The sequence below is a fragment of the Carcharodon carcharias genome, chromosome 2, assembly GCF_017639515.1.
Source record: "Carcharodon carcharias isolate sCarCar2 chromosome 2, sCarCar2.pri, whole genome shotgun sequence".
NCBI classification, from domain to species: Eukaryota; Metazoa; Chordata; class Chondrichthyes; order Lamniformes; family Lamnidae; genus Carcharodon; species Carcharodon carcharias.
The window spans coordinates 215080981-215102613 of record NC_054468.1 but is presented as its reverse complement, the minus strand read 5'-3'; the positions used below and the strand labels follow the sequence as shown (position 1 = coordinate 215102613).

The 21633-nt window shown below is 40.6% G+C and overlaps 1 protein-coding gene across 1 annotated transcript in view; it reads right to left on the bottom strand.

Moving 5' to 3' along the window:
- Window positions 1-4827: 4827 nt before the first annotated feature.
- Window positions 4828-21633, bottom strand: part of slc30a6 (solute carrier family 30 member 6) — a 141321-nt gene continuing 124515 nt past the window's right edge. Inside the window, exon 15 of the mRNA XM_041176908.1 lies at window positions 4828-6799. Coding sequence (XP_041032842.1) covers window positions 6287-6799 — 513 coding nt within the window. The 3' untranslated portion in view covers window positions 4828-6286. The remainder of the gene's footprint in view (window positions 6800-21633) is intronic.

The following is a 21633-nucleotide window of genomic DNA, read 5'->3' as shown; positions in this document are numbered from 1 at the left end:
CAGATGGTGGAAACAGGGACAGTAGTGAGTGGGCAGTCTGCATCGGAGGGTGCAGGATGCTCAGTTGGAGACAGATGCTTTACCTTGGGGACTATTGAGTGAACAGGGTACTTCTAGAGTAACAGCAGAGAATTTGCAATGTACTGCCAGGATTTCAGCTGCATGCACATGATTGCAGAGAAATTTGAGGAGTACACCTCAAGCATGTTGAAGGCCTTGAAGATGCCCTCATCAAAACTGTGGCCACCTGCATGGATCTCAGTTCCAAGAAGTTCTTCAGGGTAGTGTCCTAGGCCCAACCATCTTCACCTGCTTCATCAATGATCTTCCTTCCATCGTAAGGTCAAAAGTGGGGATGTTCATTGATGATTGCACAATGTTCAGCACCATTTGCAACTCCTCAGATATTGAAGCAGTCCATGTCCAAATGCAGCAAGGCCTGGACAATATCCAGGCTTGGGCTGACAAGTGCCAGGTAATGACCATCTCCAACAAGATAGAATCTAACCATTGCCCTTGACATTCAATGCCATTACCATTGCTGAATCCCCCACTATCAATATCCTGCGGCGGGGGTGGGGGGGTACCATTGGCCGGAAACTAAGCTGGACTAGCCACGCAAATACTGTGGCTACAAGAGCAGGTCAGAGACTAGGAATCCTGCGGTGAGTAACTCACCTCCTGACTCCCCAAAGCCTGTCCACTATCTACAAGACACAAGTCAGATGGCATACTCTCCACTTGCCTGGATGAGTGCAGCTCCAACAGCACTCAAGAAGCTTGACACTATCTGGAACAAAAATTGATTGGCACCCCATCCACAAACATTCATTCCCTCCACCACTAACATACAGTGGCAGCAGTATGCACCATCTACAAGATGCACTGCAGAAACTCACAAGACTCTTTAGGCAGCACCTTCCAAACCTATGACCGCTATCATCTAGAATGACAAAGGCAGCAGACACATTGGAATGCCACCACCTGAAAGTTCCCCTCCAAGCAATTCACTACCCTGATTTGAAAATATATTGCCGTTCCTTCACCGCTACTGGGTCAAAATCCTGGAACTCCCTCTCTAACAGCACTGTGGGTGTCCCTACATCACACGGAATACAGCACTTCAAGAAGGCAGCTCACCACCACCTTCTCAAGGGTAATTGGAGGTGAGCAATAAATGCTGGCCTAGCCAGTGACACCCACATCCCATAAGTGAATTTTAAAAACTCAAATTCAGCAACCATGCATGTGCATGCAGGAACTCACTAATGGTTTGCACACTATGAATTTATGGGGGAGATGGTGGACTAGTGGTAATGTCACTGGACTAATAATCCAGAGATTCAGGCTAATGCTCTGGGGACATTGATTCAAATTCCACTACAGCATCTGGTGGAATTTAAATTCAATGAATAAAATCTGGAACTGAAAGCTAGTCTTAGTAATGGTGGCCATGAATCTATCATTGGTGAACAAGATAGGTTTTTATGACAATCAATGATGGATTCAGATATTGATTGTCATAAAAACCCATCTTCCTCACCAACGTCCTTTAGAGGAGGAAATCTGCCATCCTTACCTGGCCAGGCTTACATGTGATTCCAGACCTACAGCAATGTGGCTGATTTTTAACTGTCCTCTAAGATGGCCTAGCAAGCCGCTCAGTTCAAGAAGGCTGCAAATGTCTGCCACCACCTGACTCAACACCCTGAGCCTCTGAGACACTTGTGTCCTGACATTGTGAGGAAGATTATTCTCTGCTTGTGTGCCAGGTATGACCTGTCTGCTGATCCCCTCTTTCCTGTGGAGCTGTAGGTTTATAAGCAGAAGGCTGTGCCTGATGGTGCTGCTACAGCTAGCACTGCTGATGATCAAAAACAAAAATAAAAATACCTGGAAAAACTCAGCAGGTCTGGCAGCATCTGCGGAGAGGAACATAGTTAATGTTTCCAGTCCGTATGACTCTTCAACAGAACTAAGTAAAAATAGAAAAGAGGTGAAATATAAGCTGGTTTAAGGGGCGGGGGGGGGGGGGTGGTTGGGGACAAGTAGAGCTGGATAGAGGGCCAGTGATAGGTAGAGATAGCCAAAAGATGTCATTGACAAAAGAACAAAGAGGTGCTGAAGGTGGTGATATTATCTAAGGAATGTGCTAATTAAGGGTAGAAAGCAGGACAAGCAATGTACTGATAGCCCTAGTGGGGGTTGGGTGGGGTGAAGGGATCAAAATAGGCTAAAAGGTAGAGATAAAACAATGGATGGAAATACATATATGATAGATTAGAGTTCCAAAGTGCAGATCAGGCCCCCGATTCTCCAAAGTGTGTAAAGTAACCTCTAAGCACAAATACACAAGTAGATAAGCCAGCTATGATTATTCAGTACTTATTGACATGTTTCACTGTCATGGTTTCAGCCCCCACAATTGCTGCTTTCCTCTCACTTTGCTTTCACTGGTGAGTTTGGGGAAGCCCAGGAAACCTGTGGAAATGAAAGTTAAATTGCAAAACCCATGTCTGTCAACGAGGCTGTAATTTAGTGATTAGCCACCTATTAACTCAAGTTAAAATTACCCCCATTGTTTCCAGTTCCCACCATAACATCACCAGTGATTCCATCCCCTTCTCCAGCTGACATGTTAAATTGAACCAGTGAATAACAACAGGACTTGGTTCAATGCCGAGCTGAGCTTTCAACCCCACACCTTCTGCACCTCAAAGATCACCACCTTTCATGTCTGTGGCCTCACTCTTCACTATTTCCTTCAGCTTGAAAAGGACTCCCACCCCAGACTCTATTCCTCTAACTCTGGTCTTTTGTGTTTCGCTCCTGGGACAGTATTTAACGCTTTTCCCTATGGTGAATTTGGTGGCTGGCGGGCATTCAATGAGGTGGGATGGTGGTGGATGGGTCCCTACGGATTCCCACCTCCATATCAATTAAGTTCATGGCAGGAAGGCCAGTGGACAGCTTTCACACCCGCCAAAAATTGAGGCCCTTAAATGGCCAATTAATGCACGGGCCTGCCATGTGGACAGCACAACCAACAAACCCATGTGGGGTTGCTTGCAGGGTTGGAGGGGGAGGGTTGCTCGTTCAAAGGCACTCAGTGCCTGATTGAGAGATCTGATATCAGGAAGTGGGGGGGTGGGGTGGCTGTTGAGTGCCATTCCTCTGCTCTTGCTGCCGACCTTCCTCCACTGCGGCTCACACCTGTGATCCCCTCCCACCATCACTCACTCATTCCCACCGCCAGCAGGCAGAATTCCCTCTCCCAGCTTAATTGGAGACAGTTTTGCCGATGCTGGGAATGTCATGACGGGTATTCCTGCCTGATTCTCCTGGCTCCACCCCTCCATCACGCCTGCTCTGGCAGCTCAATTAAATTTTTCCCAGTGAAACGAACATTGGGCAGGGTTTATAACTGCTGTTCTGTTCAATTCAGCGGTTTCAGGCTCAATGAGTTAGAAAAAAATTGCCCCCAGATGTTCTATTTATTCATTTTAAAAAAGCAATATTTAAATTCGCATTAAAATACAAGCATTATTTTAAAAGGAACCAATGTATTTCTCTGGAATTATTTATTTTTCCTTTTCAGGTTTCATCCCTCACTAGCAAATTGACCATTCATCTGGTATAAGCCCAAATAGAATGTTGGAATAATAGATCATTGATTTGGGGGAGACCCTTAAAGGCGAGAAGATTTAGTGAAGGAGGAGTACCGAGACAATTGAAGGTTGTGTTACCAATGATGGGGCCAAGAAAGGAAAAGGGACAGAAACATTGGGAAGGGCTTTAGGACTGAAGGAGGCTGAGATAGGGTGGAACAGGCCATGGAGTGATTAATGATGAGAACATGAATTTTGAATGGAAGACTTTGGAGTGGGGGCAAAGGCGGAGGAGGATTGGGAAACTGGGACCACGTGCAGAACAAGATATTTGAGCAGTTTTCAACAAGTTGGAGTTAAGGGTGATCAGTCAGAAGATCATTACAGTACTTGGATCTGTGGGGTGACAAAGGCAGGCATAAAAGCTTCAGCAGTGGAATGGTTGAGGTAGGGAGAAGTGGGCAATTATGTGGAGGTGGAAGTAAGTGGTTCCAGTGATGTGTGGGATGTAGGGTGATAAAGCTTAGATTAGGGTTCTGCATGACTCTGATTGCAAATAAATTGGTTCATTTAGAGCAGTGGTTCTCAAAGTGTGGTTCACGGATCACTGGTAGTCCACGAGGGTCCTCCAGTTGGTCCACAGACAGGTCCAAAATGACACACAAAGTCACGGCTCATGTAACGTCACACAACCAGATTGGTTCCTGTGTGTGCAGCACAAGTTGTCACAAATGCATGCAACAAAAATGTAGCTTTATAAGCAAAATTTATGTAACTGTTACAACATACAACTGAGAGGTTGGATTTTCAACACTTATGGGGCTGAAAACAAAGAAGAACTGGTGGAACATGGATGAGACTGAAACTCTCTAGCTTGGAACCAGACATTACCTCATTGGTGTCTTGTGCCATCTTCCCTTCAATTTTGATGAGGATTTTGCGGTGGCATGTGAAAGTGGATGGAATGGGATAGATAGGTGATCTGCGGGGTGGTTTGCCTGGGCTAAGTGATCCTCAGCTGAAAAAGTTTGAGAACCACTGAGTGAGTGTGTGTGACTAGAAAGGAAAGCACTTCCAAGACTCTGTGTTTCACTGTATGTGTACAATACTTGGTGTAGTGGTTCCAGAAACTATCACTGAGAACACAGTTGAAAATAACCCACTTTCTTAACACAGTTATTCCTAATTTGAGGAGCACAAGTATACTCGGACAAATAGATTCTTCTTAAAACCTCATTATTTTAATGCAGCATCAAATACAAATCAGCAGAAATTTACTGCTGCTCATAATGCGGTTTGTCATTTTGACTTTTCACTTTACTGGTCAATATAACGGTGACACATAAAACATATAGTCTTTTAACATGTTCACGTCAGACTGAATCTGATTTTGTTATAACTGAGCCAGCATTTTTTTTAGAAATCTGGTTTTGTACATATGATGCCAAACACTTCACACTTATATTAATAGTGCCAGCTACAGCATACATTTGTAACAAGAAAATTTGTACTTTTAATACAAAATATTTTTCACATACATTTCTCTAGAAAAGCCCTAACAAAAGGATCAGCTATACAGTTTGTTTCTCATGACACAGGAATGGAGCTTTTATTCAAGAGAAATTTACAGTGACAGTCCAGTCCTTATAATTAATATAACCAGACAACACAATCAAAAATGACTAATTATACTTGAATACCTGAAAGAATTATTGTAAATAATGCAAGGATACCCTGGGTTCAGCAACATAGCTAAACAGATCACTCTTTCCTTAAAATGATGTCAATCCATTAATCCTAATGGAAGACTAGTTTGTCTCCAAAGCAAATATGTATAATTTTAAACTTCAATAACACTGAAAACAATAATCACGCCCTTTGTTGAGAACTAGGTGCTGAGGTTAAAACGTGATTTGCCAAAAATTGACAATAAGATTGTTATTTCCTTATCTGAATTAATATGTCATATACACTTCTTCAAATGGCTGAAGTCTACACTGGTGCCGTTAATGTCAGTCTTGCAGTGCTTGTTAGAGTACCTACTGTGAAATTGATCTGCAAGCTACAAAACTTGCATCACAAGGTAAGTCACTGCTGCGGTGCTTAGGAAAAGGCATTTGCGTAACTCATTGAGCTCACTTGAAAAATCACATTTCAAAGTGATGTGGATCCCTCTGTGCCTGTTCATGAACCATGGTTTCCCAAAATGGCAGATTTCTGATCTCATCAAGACCATTAGATGGTCAGGAGAGCAATATCAGGGGAGAGGAGGTCCACTGATTTGTCAGTAAGACACTATCTTTCAAAGTCTGGTGGCCAGATATAGAGACAAGTATATTAGGGAGTCTCTTGATCATCCTTGGCAAAAACTATAATCTCAGCCAAGTGATTTATGTAAGCACTTTGAAAAGGAAACATACATATTTAAGAAAGCAGATTACATTGTTGTTTTAGTGGAACACACTCCAGGTATATTCACAGCATTGTAAATACATGATTAAAGGCAAAACTTTGAAGAAACCAAAATATGACTGGTCCAGGAATGACCCCACCTAACTATACTGAGGTAATAACATAAAATATGTTCCACAGTTAAAAAACATTCCTCAGCTACACTTTTTAATTTAAGAGGAATCAACTTGAAGCATACCTTTGCACCACGTACCACTGTTGTATACTTAAGACCTGAATTGGTTAACATGTCCTTGAGCTCCTGTTCCATACCTACTTGGAATATTAATCAATCCTGTTCTGAATCCCTGAGTCATTCCCATTCCAGGTCTTCCGATGCCCTGATTAAAAGTGCCTCCATATGAAATGACTCCATGATTGAGCCCTAAACCATGAGGTCTAGTCGATGGAGCAGTAGGTAAGATGACCGGGTTGATGTTCTTGCCTGGTGTGTTGAAGGAAAATTCAGGAGGAGGACTGGCTGGTTTTGCTGGGGTGGAGGTGATGGGGTTTATTTCATCCAAGGATTTGACAGATGAAACTGTTGGAATATTAATGTGATCCAAGGGATTCAGTATGTTGCTCGGGATTGACCCTGTAACCAGCGACGGCCTAACCCAATCATCTTTAAAAATCTGAACAGCTAAAGTTTTAACAAGTGTGGATAGGCGATTGGTCACGTGGGCCAGCACCAACTGTTCATTTGCATCTCTCCTGATCCGCACATGTATAGAACCAGCCTAAAGGGAATGAAAACAAAGCCTTTTTAAAAAGATGTTGCAAATCTGATTTGAAAACACAAGTTCTGTAAAAGTACAATTCAATTAGGACCTGAAGGAGGTGAAACCTTTCATCAGAAATTAAATTATTAAAATTTACACCCAAAACATTAACCAGCTTGGTCTTCATTTTATTAGCAATTTCCAGCATTTTCTGCTTTTACTTAGAAGTGCAGAATGTTCCCCCCCCACCCTATTATATTGAACACCTTTAGCAGCTCTTTAATGTGTGTTCATTTTCCAAAGTCATTTAAGACATCTATTTGTTTCAAAATCTGAAAATGAGAATGGAGAGTTGCTGGATATTTAGTAATCTGCATTTATTCCAGTTTTAGTTATTAACACCCTCACTTGGTTGATGCCATTATTAAAGGTGAAAAATGATCAGATTCATAACAAAATCAAAATAATCTCATTTTAGTTACTGATAATCAGCCTTGGCTTATCAATTTAGACACCACAATTTTACACTTGGATTCTAATTGTTATATTGATGTTTGGCACTCATTCTTTCCTTAATGTGAGAATCAGAAATCAAAATGGATTAAAAAGATAGAATAAAAGCAAATAATTGAAGAATATTGTCTAGTGAGATCTACTAGCATGAAGAACCCAAGTCAGCCACTTGTGTCAGTGATACTTGGAAATTATACATCTTGAGAAAAATGCGTAGGTATGGGGGAGATGGGAGAAAGAGGAGAGAAATTTCACCTTGAAAATTTGTGTTGTTGTCATACAACTCATACTCTTATCTGTACTGCCTTGGAAGCCTGGGAGCTTCAGGTTTAAAGTTTTGTGGCAAAATAATTTACTCAGTCCTGACTTTTAAGTGACTCTGATCACTAAATTTGCACAGAAATGTGACAGGTTGTTGCCATTCCATTGGCACAGACTCAGCATTGTATAGTATAGTATTAAGCAGCAGGATGGGCCTTTAATGGAAAACATTTACTACCCACACACTTGTTTAATAAGTTAACAAAGTCATCAGCGCTGCAGGAAGCTCCAGAGTGCAACAAAGTCTGAAGGAGACATAAAATATATTTCATATCGCAAGGGGGTGACAGTGAGATAAAAGACAAAGACAGACAAACTCCTCTTTTTGTTTTACAATATTCTAGGACTGGACACTGCACAATTTTGATTTCTTAGTATTCCTTAAGCTTCTAAACACTATGTGGTCTTTGATCTCATGCTATTTACTGACAATACTCTGAATATAGAATCTGGTTCATTGACAGAATAGTTTCCCTTCTAAAAAGGAATACTTACATTTTTACAACACCTTTCATGACCACAGGATGCCCCACAGCACTTTACAGGCAACAAAATACTGTGGACGTATAGTCACTGTTATAATGTAGGAAACGCAACAGCCAAATTGAGCACAAGATCTCACAAAAAGCCAAGGTCCCACAAACAACCATGTGTGCAGGCAATCTGTTTTTTTAAAAAAAGCGATGTTGGCAGAGGGATCATTATTGATCAGGACATCTTTGCTCTTCTGTGAATTGTGCTGGAAGATCCTTTACATCTTAATAAGGCAGATACCCTTGGGTATAAAAGCTCATCCAAAAGACAGCAAGCACCTCTGACAGTGCAGCACCTCCTCAGGATTGCATTAGAGTATTAGCCTGGATTTTTGCATTCAAATGATTAGAGTGGGACTTGAACTCCCAACCTTCAGACTGAGGTAAATATACTGCCCCTGAGTGGCAGCTGACACATGGGGGCGTGTATGGTAGGTATATATACATACAAAATAAATTTTAAAAGATATTAAACAAACCAACCAACAAATAGATATTAAAATTATTTTCAGAATCTCTACCTTGCCAAGCAAGAGATGTGCCCACATCTGTGTAGACAAAAAGGCACCCCATTTGTATAAAAAGTGATATTTGGGTGTTAATGACAATCTTGGTCAGTGACCTGGATGTTAATTGAATCTGCCAAAAGCCTTTTAAAATTGGGCTTGTTCCAAATTTTAGTCTACGGATGAAATCACCCTATCCAACAATCCTGAACCATCCAGCTGATCCATGACTGTCCTCACAACAAGGCTCCAGCTGTTCAGCAAAGGAGTCATTAGCAATGACCATTGTTTACACTGTTGTAATCCTCAAATCCAGATCTTAGTGGGGCACATTAAATACTGTAAATTAATCTGGAGCACTCACAGATCACTCGATTGAATTAAAATCCAATAGAAATATTAATTTCAATCAAGGTGTTGCCTTTTTTAGCATCATTTATAAAAATGATTCAGATCTGACATGGTCAAAAGAGATTGCATGATCTTCTGAGTGTGCCTATTGGCCACTGTTGGAATGAGCTTATGACATTCCCAGACAGTCTGTCTTTATTTTAAAATCCAAAAGGCCAGGACAAACAGCTCTGGATATAAAGTTTTAAAACAATAAAATAGAAGACTAGCTAAACAGGAAAGGAACAACAGGGAGACATTGAAGTGAATGTTGGTTACACAGTTGAGGATTCAAGGAGGTGGAAGGGTGCATGGGATGGCATATTTGAAGGCTCCAGGAACAAAGGTGAAAAGATGATTATCTAAAGTTCAGAAGCATAATGATCTATTTTGGCAAGAAAATAAAATAAAAGTGATAGGAGCAACTTTTCTACTACTTTACCCCAGTCATTATCAGCAGAACTTGGCAGAATCGGCCAAGCCCACAAAACTGACCAGGGCATTTTAAATGTGAGCTACACCTAGAACTGGTCATGCTCAAGTTTCCGCGAATTTTTATGCTGGTTCATGATCAGTTCAATAAAATCAGGAATAAAAATAGAAAATGCTGGAAGGTCTGGCAGCATTTGTGGAGAAAAAAGCTGTTAACATTTTAGGTCAATGACCTTTCATCAGGTCTATTCAAAATGTTAACTCTATTTTTCGCTCTCCACAGATTCTGTCAGATCTCAGCATTTTCCACTTTAATTTCAGATTTCCAGCATTGGAAGTATTTTGCTTTTGTATTGGTCAAATCAGGTTCTATGCACAAAAATTAGCCACATCCCCAGATCAAAATTGCGAGTTTCAGTTGACTGTGTGTGTTAGGATAGATTCTTCCAATGGTGCCGATTTTCTCAGGCATACAGGCACTAGTAGGCATTATTTTAAAACTTTTTTATATAAAAGAATAGTTAACTCAGTAAGAAACTGACTGCAAGGCCAGTTAGCTCAGTTGGCTAGATGGTGTGTAATTCAGAAGAACGCCAACAGGGCAGGTTCGATTCCCGTTCTGGCTGTGTGGTAGACCTGGGACATGTCTCCTCGTCCTGCCCCTGAGAATGGAAGGCAATGGCAAACCACCACTGACGTAAACTACCAAGAAAACAGCTGAGCATGAAGCTTCAGCAGCAATGAACCAAGGACTTGCCTTTGGGCAGAGCACACATGACAGATGAAGAAAGTGAATAGTGTACACCAATGAAAGTATTAAATGGTTCAATGGATATATTTTTAAAAATCAGTCATTTTCAGGGATTTTGAAATCAGGTTATTCACAGGTAGGGGACTAGACACTTATTAAAAATGTTTATTTTTCATCATATACCCCTTCTCAGCTTTGTTCATAAAAAGGTACCAGGGTACCACTCAAATATATCAATAAATATTTCTATGATGTTACCAGATTGCACTTGTTCAGGTAGATTTTAGGTTAATGAATATGCAAATTGTTTTGGAAACTTGAACTACAACGTAACTAGTGTAGGTTTGAATGCTTTATGGGTACAATTTCTCAAATGTGCCCAAAGCAGAAACTCCATGCCAATGGAAATGTATGCCCATTTTACCATGTGCTAAATACACCTGTGTCTAGGTGGCACCGTGACAGCATGGTTATATTAAATGGTAGCTCATAAAAGAGTGGTTATTGCTGCCACATTGCGCCTGAATAATTCTTCTAATACTGTACCCCAGCTGACTCCACCAGATTATTTTAATTGTTCATCAGTGACCTAAATATAATGAACATCTTATAAGTGTTTCAAAGTGTAATGTTTGATGATTATAAAAATGTGAAGTTGTATTTGTGAGAGCTCCAACTGTTCCTTCAGGGCTGAGGAATGTTCTCTTGATCAGGTTGATTCACAGCCTTAAAATCTGTCTGGACTCCAGAGTAGCCCAATTGCACCCTTGACAGAAGAACATGTAGCTTGTCTTTTCCCTCTTTTAGATTGAGACAAAAAAATCATCAAGCCTTTTGTCTCTATTGCCATTTACGTTTCCTGCTCCCCTGGACTATGCTATATACAGATGTAGAGAACCTGGCCTCCCACTCTGTAAATATTTTCTTCCTAGGGTGGAACAAACTGTGATGCTCTCTCCGAAGATAAAAAAGTTAGAAGAGAGCAGTCTGCAAATCCTCCTCACCCACCAATGCTGCCACCACCCCTCCCCACTCCCAACTGAGGTACAAATAAGCTGCACAGAAGAAAATGAGATGATCCAAAGCATCCCATCCAAGCAAGGTATAAATTCTGATTTCCAGGAGAGAAGGGGAAGTTAACCTCCAAACCCAGCTTCCTCCTTTCCCACCCATCCATACACACAAGTAGTTTTTCCCGTCTTTCCTCTGCCCATCTTCACCATGTTTTCCTCCTCTTCCTTTTCTCTGCCCCCTCCCCATCCCTCACCCTCCTCCCATCTCCCTTCTCTCCTTAGGCAGGATTAACCCCATACCATTTAACCACGTTTGACATGATCTTTTTTAAAACTTGGTTTAGACTCCCTGGGGGAAATTTTGACTTTGGGTGATAACATGGATTGGGTGATATAAGATTAGTTGTCCAGTTACATATAGCTTCCAATTTTAATTTCTATTGATTTTAGTAGAAATTAAACAAAATATGGTGGTGCATTATGGTTGGCTGAACTAATACTGCTAATATCAGTTAAACCAAATGTGAACTTACTCCAAAATGTCATGGGAATTCAACCTGTGTAATACAAGAATAAAAGAACTTGCCCCTGTATAGTTTCTTCAATCTCTCAGAACTATCCCAAATTAGAACAAATTACACTTTGCAGTTATGACAGTGAATATAGCAGCCAGTTTGCAGCCAAGAGTCCACAAACAGAAACAAATCACAGGCTAGCTTTTTTTTTGTTTTTGGGATGTGAACCCCACTGGCAAGGCCAGCATTATTGTCCATCCCTAACTGCCCTTAAGGTGGTGATGAGCCACCTAGTTAAACCACTACAGTCGAAGTGATGTAGCTATACCCACAGTGCTGTTAGGGAGCAAGCTCCAGGTTTTTGACAATGAAGAAATAGTGAAATATTTCCAAGTCACGATGGTGCATGACTTGGAGGGGAAGTTGCCATTGCATCTGCTGCCCTCGTCTTTCTAGGTGGTAGAGGTTGTGAGTTTGGAAGGAGCTGTCTAGCATCTTGTAGATGGTACACACTGCTGCCACTGTACGCCAGTGGTGGAGGGAGAAAGTGTTTAAAGTGGTGGATGGGATGCTGATCAAGTAGCCTGCTTTGTCCTCGATGGTGTTGAGCTTCTCGCGTGTTGTTGGAGCTGCACTCATCAAGGCAAATTCCATTGCACTCTTGATTTGTGCCTTGTAGATGGTGGGCAGGCTTTGAGGAGTCAGGAGGTGAGTTATTCACTGCAGAATTCCCAGCCTCTAACCTGTTCTTGTAGCCACAACATTTATATGGTTGACCCAGTTAAGGTTATGGTCATGGTAATCTGCCCCCCCTCAATGTTGATCATGGGGTTTCAGCAATGATAATTCCATGAAAGTCAATTAGGTTCCCTTATTGGAGATGCCCATTGCCCGGCACTTGTGTGCCATGAATGTTACATGCCATTTATCAGCCCAGGCAATGCTGTCCAGGTCATGCTGCATGCAGGCACAGTCTTTTTAAAATTATACAAGTAGAGGGAAGAATGTTGACTGGAATATCCTGCTTTTTCTTAATATCATGAGATTGTAATGGGTGATAAGACACTATTTCTTTCAATAATGAAAAACTGTTCATATGCAGTTGTGTGAATAAAAGGGACCAGTAAGTAATTTACAAATTGATCAATGTGCATATTTACGAGAGCAGAATCACCATTTTTTTCAACAATTGAATTCAATTTGCATATTGCTGAAAAGAGAAACATGCTGTCAAAACGTTTTGTCTTGTACTCACTGGGACAGATACAAGAATGCCAAATTTCAAAGGGAACAATAATTTATGCCACAGGAGAAAAAAGTTGTGGATTGGTTGGCAATTTGGCTCTGATTGGTTGGAACGTTGCCATGGCAAATGCACCAGGGAACTATAGCCCCCATGCTTTGTTTATTCAAAAGAGGTGTAATGTCTGGACATATTCCTTTTGCCTGCAGAAGACAGGTTCTTGCATATGAATATGTACAGTTCCAGCTACATTGCGAGCCCTGATAATCTTAAAATTGGTTGTTGGTCTAATTCTTAGTACACTCGGGCTTGTTCAGCAAATGCTGCCCAATCACGGAATAGCATATCAAACATTAGATGTTATGCTCTGAGTTTTGCAAGCAAGGGTTGGTTGAGTATGGACACTATTCTGCCTATTGTGAACAGCCGAAGAGATGTGCTATTTGATATGATTCACCAGTCATTGGGACATATTGCCTAGGTATATGGCATTGCACTGGCACTGAAACTGAAATATTTGATGTATAATGTTAGATGTGGTTCTGTGATTGGGCAACATTTTCTGAACAACCCCGAAAGTGCTAAGAATTACACTAACAACCAATTTAAGATTATCAGTCAAGTGCAGGGAGCTATACTCTGCAGGCAAAAAGAAAATGTCCAAGACATTACACCTCGTTTTAATAAAACAAAAGTATGGGGGACCAATTGCTCCATGATGCATTCGCCATGGCAATGTCTCGACCAGTCAGAGCTGACTTGCTAAACGATCAGCACTCTTTTTCTCATGCAGTATCAATTGCTGTTCCCTTTAAAATTTGGCAGTCTTGTGTCTGATGAGTACAAGACAAAAAGCTTTGACAACGTCTCTTTTTTCAGCAAAACTCAAGTTCTGTACTACTAAGTGACTAATTAAATTTGCAATCCTAAACAGGGCATCGGGTAATTACAGGAACTTATGTAGATGGTAACAAGTATACACTTTCTTTACCAATATTGTAGGTTGTGAGTTAGCAACACCAGCTTTTACACTATGTGTTTGATGTGTAACAATACAATGAAACAATTTAATACTATGCCAAGGCAGAAGTTTTGTCTAATTTCTAAAGGTTTCAATGTTCATAGCATTTATTTATATAATAAAGTCTGGCCGTATTATTTACCTGTAATCAAATCAAATTATTTCTTTATAAACTTACAATTGTAAACTAATCATTTGTGTGATCATTACTCAACATTACTCAAAACTGAATAAAAGAACCATCCCACAAAGTTACTAACAGACTAGCAAATACTGTGAATTGATTTTGAGGCTGTAATTTCATCAAGAGTTCAGATGCCTGATTTGTGTTTTGTTCTCATGATTTTTAACATATCGTTGATCAGATTACCACCTTGCAATCATTCCCAGGTGTCATTATTCTGTACAAAAACGAAGGGGGTTTCAATCAATAATTAACACGTTGACAATGAGGTACAGGCATTAAGTGGAAGAGGCTTTAACTGGACCGAAATCACGAGCAAGATTGAATTTAAAAATGGGCTGGGGCCAGGGAGACAACTGGTTATGAAAAGGACAAAAATTAATTGCTTTTAGAGAGCATTTTCATGTAAACCACAATCTTAAACCATGAGTTTGTTTTAACGCCTTCTGTGCATGCTGAATTAAATTCTCCATAGAGATCACACACCTTCCGCTATCAGCACAAAGCATTTCACACAACCAAGCTACAATGGTTTGGAGACAAGATGCTGCTTCTCAGATGTCATGTCATTAGTACGCAGCTGCTTTGGAACTGAGCTAATAAGTAGTTATTTGGCCTAACAAATGATAGTTCTGCTAGGTCTGGTTTTACATAAGAGTGATGTTTAACCCAATCTGCTCGCATCGCCACTTTTACATAGGATCCTATATTTATTGCACAATTAACGGGAAAAAAATTCCTTTGCCTATGAAATGAAAAATATCTAGGCTCTGGTCACCATTTGTGTGCTGCTGTTTTGAAATATTTTTTCCATTTATTTCTAATCAAAAATCAAAAAGGTGATTAGGAGAGCTTCAGGTTTCAGACTATGAAAGAAAGGCAATTTACCTTAAGAGTAACAAATCAGCACACCATGCAATTAAAGTTTATTATTGAAGTTTATGGAACTCTTCAAAGTATTTTTAATAAGCTACTGAAACCATATTAAACTACAAAATTGGCCAATTTCCATTTCAATAAGTTGAAATGGAAAGAAACAAGTTAAAAACAGGAAAATGCAGAAGAAAATTTCAATAGCATTTCACACTCTTGTACATCAGAGCCAGTAGTTTTGAGAGCAGCTGAGCTGATTCTGGCAATGTATAAAGAAAAATCACAAAAGTGACGCTTAACTAGCTTGTGAAAGTCTACAGATTCTAAAACATTAAACCACTGTTCTATTGTTTGTTTAGTTGCAGTTCTTACCTAGTAGCACTGTTGATGGTGTCGTAACCACATGGACTATGGGATTTCAAGTAGAATGTCCACTGTTACCTTCTCAAGGGCAACTAGGGATGAGCAATAAAAGCAGATTTTGCCAGCGACGTCCATATCCCAAGAATACTTTTTAAACAGCATCTACCTGTTTAGGTGGACACAAAATGCCATGGCACTATTCTAAGAGTGGTAAGTAGCTCTTACTCTAGCCTAGCCAACATTCCACTCTTATCAGAACCGTAAAAAAATGATTAACTGTCCATTAGTTTCATTTGTTGTTTGTGGGCATTGCTGTGTTCAACAGACTGCTATATTAGTCTATACCTCTGTAGCAATCATTGTTTCAAAGCTAATGAATTAGTTGTCAACCACTGGGAACACCACCATCTGGAAGCTCCCCTCCAAGTCACTCACCATCCTGACTTGGAAATATATCGCCGTTCCTTCATTGTCGCTGGGTCAAAATCCTGGAACTCCCTTCCTAACAGCTCTGTGAGTGTACACATGCAGCGGTTCAAGAAGGCAGCTCACCACCACCTTCTCAGGGGCAACTAGGGATGGGCAATAAATGCTGGCCCAGCCACCGAAGCCCACATCCCATAAATGAATTAAAAAAAACTTAGAGATATCATGAGAATGGAAGGCACCATATTAATGCAAGGCTGTTTTCTTTATTGGTCTGAGTAACTTCGGCATCACTGACAGAATCACGAATAAGACATCTATGGGGCAGCTCCATGATTACGAGGGTAAAAGGGATAGAAGAATCGATCAGGTTAGAAGAGAGAGGATGGGAGGATGTTTGTGTGGAGCATAAGCACTGGCATGGACCAATTGGGCTGAATAGCCTGTTTCTGTGATGTACATTTCTATGTAAATAATTGCTTGATCCTGACCTCAGGCAAGTTGGCTGATCACTGGTCAGCTTGAATTAGTGGCACTACACCTAGCTGAAAGAGAGGAAATATAGGGGGTCCCTATTCCTGACTGCAATCCAATAAGTGAATGTGAGTGAGTGTGAAAGTGAGAGTGTATATTTATAGCAGGCTGTCCACATGGTTTCACTGGTACACTTCCACAACAATGAACCACCCACTCACTTACTTGCCTTGTGCGTTAAGAACAATCACTTGCACAAAGGACCGTTGAGCACTTGAACAAAGGAATTCTGCCTTTCACAGAACAATACCCCAAAATAAGTCACAACCATATGGAGGGGTTGATAAAGCTCCTCCCAGAATCATTCATTAGATTCTCCAGAGTGCACAATGCTGAATAAACTATGTTTGAAGAATTTCAGATTCATCAGCAAAGCATTAAGCTGTTGTGTCTTATTCCCTGCAGGAGATTCCAGATCATGATAACGTAATATTGTAGCTTGAAGAGGTTCTGAATCCTGGGAGAAGATTTTTCTCTACAACTTATACAATTAAATGTTTCCCACCTACAGTAGTATGCATCTGTAGTGCACACAAAATTATCAGTTAACGTCAAATGGGCAGGCTCAGACTACCTATGATTAACGCAACATGGCATGTACAATTAATGAAATGTCTGTCATTCATGGATGTAAAAAACGAAAAAGGATTCTGATATAAGCTTCCCATATAGAGTTATTTGAGCAACCCAGGGTCACAGGAAATATGTACTAAATCAAAAGGCATCTTTGCTACTTTGATTCAACAGCATTGCTGGGTAACCATTTTGATTTGCACTACAGATCCAACAAAATGAAACAAAATACTTACCTCACAGTCACCAGGGATCTCTGCTCCCACAAGAACACCGTTTTGTTAGAATGCTACACTGCTTAAAGGCTGGAAACAAAATATATGTTTGTGTAGGACTTCCCTGGAGTGCGTCAACATGCATTATCAAGAGTATTTGTTGTTGATGTGCTAAACCCACCTGAGGACAGCACATCTACTTCCCCATCTGAAGCACAGCTATGGTAGCTCACTTGGGACAATATTAACTGGCAATGCACAGGCTCTATTTTGAGAAGCTGTGACTGTATCCAAGTGATAGAACATGACCAGACATATCCAAGTAAATCTCTAAAATTCCCCATAGGTACAATTACTTGGTTATTCTCTTTCAGGTTGTGCTAGGGTTAACTTGCTAAATGGTTAATAGCTTGAGCTCTTTGCCATATCAATAACTTTCTCAGTTGAGTCCCTATCTTCGATGCTTAGAAAAAAAGCTAGTCAGATATTTTCTGAAGAGTAAAACATTTACTGCATTCCAGTATGGTGATTTATAAGTGTGTGGTAACATCACTAGAATAACCTAATCTCCTGTTTTTGTAAAGTGTTGTATTGAGATATTTTATATATATTATATAATTGTATATAATAATATTCTGATATTTATTGTAGTATTACATAGAGTCTGTGATATGCAACTGTAGCAAGTAGACCAGCATGTAAAAGTCCTAAGAGCACCATATTTGCAATATCATATCTGCAACCTGTGGTGGGAAATGTCGCATTAGTCTCATACTGACGATCTGCAGAGGGACAGTGTAGCATGTGAACCCTGTGGTAAGGAACTGTAACAACATAAATACGCATTCAGCCTGCAATTAAAAATAAATCCATCACAGGGCGAGATGTCACTGGAAAGGTCAGCATTTGTCGCTCATCCCTAGTTGCTCAGAGGTGGTGGTGTTGGGCTTTCTTATTCAATCATGGGTAGCGAACTGATACAACTCAAGTGCTTGCTTTGCCATTTTGGGAATAGTTAAGCATCAATGTTTAGCATGTGCCTGGAGTTCTATATAGGCCAGACCATTTAAGGACAGCAGGTTTCCTAGCCTACAGGAGATTAGTAAACATTTTTTTTTAAAAAAGCAATCCAATGTTGCTATTTTTACTGATACCAACAATTTAACTCCAGATACTAAAAACTGAATTAGAGCTGTCAAACTTCCATGGTGAGATTTAAATCATTTATTTGGATTGTCAGCCCATGACTCTGGATTACTCGTCCAGTAACATAACCAATAGATTACCATACTACACTTAAAGCCTGAAAAATAGAACTTTTCCAGTGATATACTTAACATTTTCAACAGGAAGTTTTATGAGCAACAATGACTCATTTAAAAACAAATACTCAAAACCACAAATTACAGGAAATGAATACTGTTTAGCGGATTTCACAAATGGCAGCCTGTCATGCCCAGAAAGAACAGACATGAATAATACAAGTGTATTCACAATTGCCTCTGCATGCAGTCAACTTCCAAAACAAATTTAAAATAATAAAATGGATCCACCTGTTGTAGCAACAAAATATGCAAGGCAGAATTTATGAACATAAATATAAAAACAAAAAAACTGCGGATGCTGGAAATCCAAAACAAAAACAAAAACAGAATTACCTGGAAAAACTCAGCAGGTCTGACAGCATCGGCAGAGAAGAAGAGTTGACATTTCGAGTCCTCATGACCCTTCGACAGAACTTGAGTTCGAGTCCAAGAAAGAGTTGCAACCTGTTTATTCTACTCTTAAGGGAGTTGTTTGCAAGTCAAATGAATGGGTCTTCTCTGCTCAGGGAAAGAATCGTTTGCACGGCATGTATTTATTAGTTTGAAACAAATAACAGTAACCAATTAAGTCTTGTGTGCACAAACAAATCAGTTGCAGCAAATGTGCAGTAACTTGCAATTAGGTTTCATGCAATGGAAAAGATTTAAAAACATTCCATTATTAATGTTATAAAAGTATTGTGTTGCTTTATTGACAAATTTGAATTACCAGATTTTTAAAATTTTTAAAGTAGGGTCATAGAGGTCTGCAGCACAGAAAAAGGCCCTTCGGCCCATCGAGTCTGCGCCGGTCAACCAGGTACCTTAACTATTCTAATCCTGTTTTCCAGCACTAGGCCCATAGCCTTGTATGCCATGGCATCACAAGTGCACATCTAAATACTTCTTAAATGTTATGAGGGTTTCTGCCTCTACCACCCTTTCAGGCAATGAGCTCCGGATTCCCACCACCCTCTGGGTGAAAGAATTCTTCCTCACATTCCCTCTAAACCTCCTGCCCCTTATCTTAAATCTTTGCCCCCGGTTATTGATCCCTCCACCAAGGGGGAAAGTTCCTTCCTGTCTACCCTATCTATGCCCCTCATAATTTTATACACCTCAATTATGTCCCCCCTCAATCTCCTCTGCTCCAGGGAAAATAACCCCAGTCTATCCAATCTCTCCTCATAACTAAAGCTCTCCAGCCAAGGAAACATGCTGTTAAATCTCTTCTGCACTGTCTCTAGTGCAACCACATCCTTCCAATAATGCAGATTCCAGAACTGCACGCAATACTCTAGCTGTGGCCTAACCAGCGTTTTATACAGTTCCAGCATAACCTCCCTGTTCTTATATTCTATGCCTTGGCTAATAAAGGCAAGTATCCCATATGCATTAACCATCTTATCTACCTGTCCCGCTACCTTAAGGGACCGGTGGACATGTACACCAAGGTCCCTCTGATCCTCGGTACTTCTCAGGGTCCTACCATTCATCATGTATTCCCGTGCCTTGTTTGTCCTGCCCAAGTGCATCACCTCACACTTATCTGGATTAAATTCCATTTGCCACTGATCAGCCCATCTATAGCCTCCTGGAATCTAAGGCTATCCTCCTATTTACCACCCTACCAATTTTCGTGTCATCCGCAAACTTTCTGATCAACCCTCCTACATTCAAGTCTAAATTGTTTATATATACACCACAAACAGCAAGGGACCCAACACCGATCCCTGTGGAACCCCACTGGACACAGGTATCCAGTCACAAAAACATCCCTCGACCATCACCCTCTGCTTCCTGCCACGCAGCCAATTCTGGATCCAATTTGCCAAATTGCCTTGGATCCCATGGCTCTTACTTTCGTTATCAGTCTCCCATGCGGGACCTTATCCAAAGTCTTGCTGAAGTCCAAGTAGACTATGTCAAATGCATTGACCTCATCTACACACCCAGTCATCTCTTCAAAAAATTCAATCAAAAATTGGTCAGATATATCCTACCCTCAACAAAACCATGCTAATTGTCTTTGATTAATCCCTGCCTCTCCAAGTGTAGATTAATTCTGTCCCTCAGAATTGCTTCCAATAGTTATCCCCACCACTGAGGTTAGACTGACTGACCTGTAGTTCCCTGGTTTATCCCTTCCTCCCTTCTTGAATAACGGTACCACATTGGCTGTCCTCCAGTCCTCTGGCACCTCTCCTGTGGCCAGAGAGGTACTGAAAATTGTTGCCAGCTATCTCCTTGCTATCCCCTCTCTTGCCTCACTCAACAGCCTGGGATACATTTCTTCCGGGGCTGGAGATTTATCTACTTTTAAGCCTGCCAGACCACTTAGAACCTCTTCCCTTTCTATGTTAATTTTAAAAATTAGATCACAGTCCTTCTGCCTAATATCCATACCCACGTCGTCCCTCTCACTTGAGAACACTGACACAAAGTATTCATATAGAACCCTACCTACGTCTTCCAACTCCACACACAAATTACCACTATGGTCCTTAACGGGCCCTACTCTTTCCCTAGTTATCCTCTTACTCTTAAGGTACTTGTAAAATAACTTTGGATTTTCCTTTATTTTACCTGCCAATTTTTTTCACACCCCCTTTTTGCCCTCCTAATTTCTTTTTCAATATCCCCTACACATTATATACCCCTCTAGGGATTCTACTATTTTGAGCCCTTGGTATCTGCCATTAGCCTCCCTTTTTCTCTTTATCCAATCCTGTATATCCCTTGACATCCAGGGTTCCCTGGATTTGTTGGTCCCACCCTTTGTCTTTACTGGAATATGTTGGCCCTGTATCCCGCTGCTCTGACGTATATTTACCTAAAAGTAGCTGCTCCCAGCCCACTCTGGCCAAATCAGACCTGATCTTATTAAAATCAGCCTTCCCCCAATTTAGAACTGTGATTTCTGGCCCATCCTTGTCCTTTTCCATAACAACCTTGAATCTAACGGAGTTATGATCACTATCTGCAAAATACTCCCCCATCGATACCTCTGCCACTTGCCAGGCTTCATTCCCTAAAATTAAGTCCAGGACTGTCCCTTCTCTTGTGGGACCCTCTACTTACTGATTAAAAAGCTCTCCTGGATGCATTTTAAGAATTCCGCTCCCTCTAAACCTATCACACT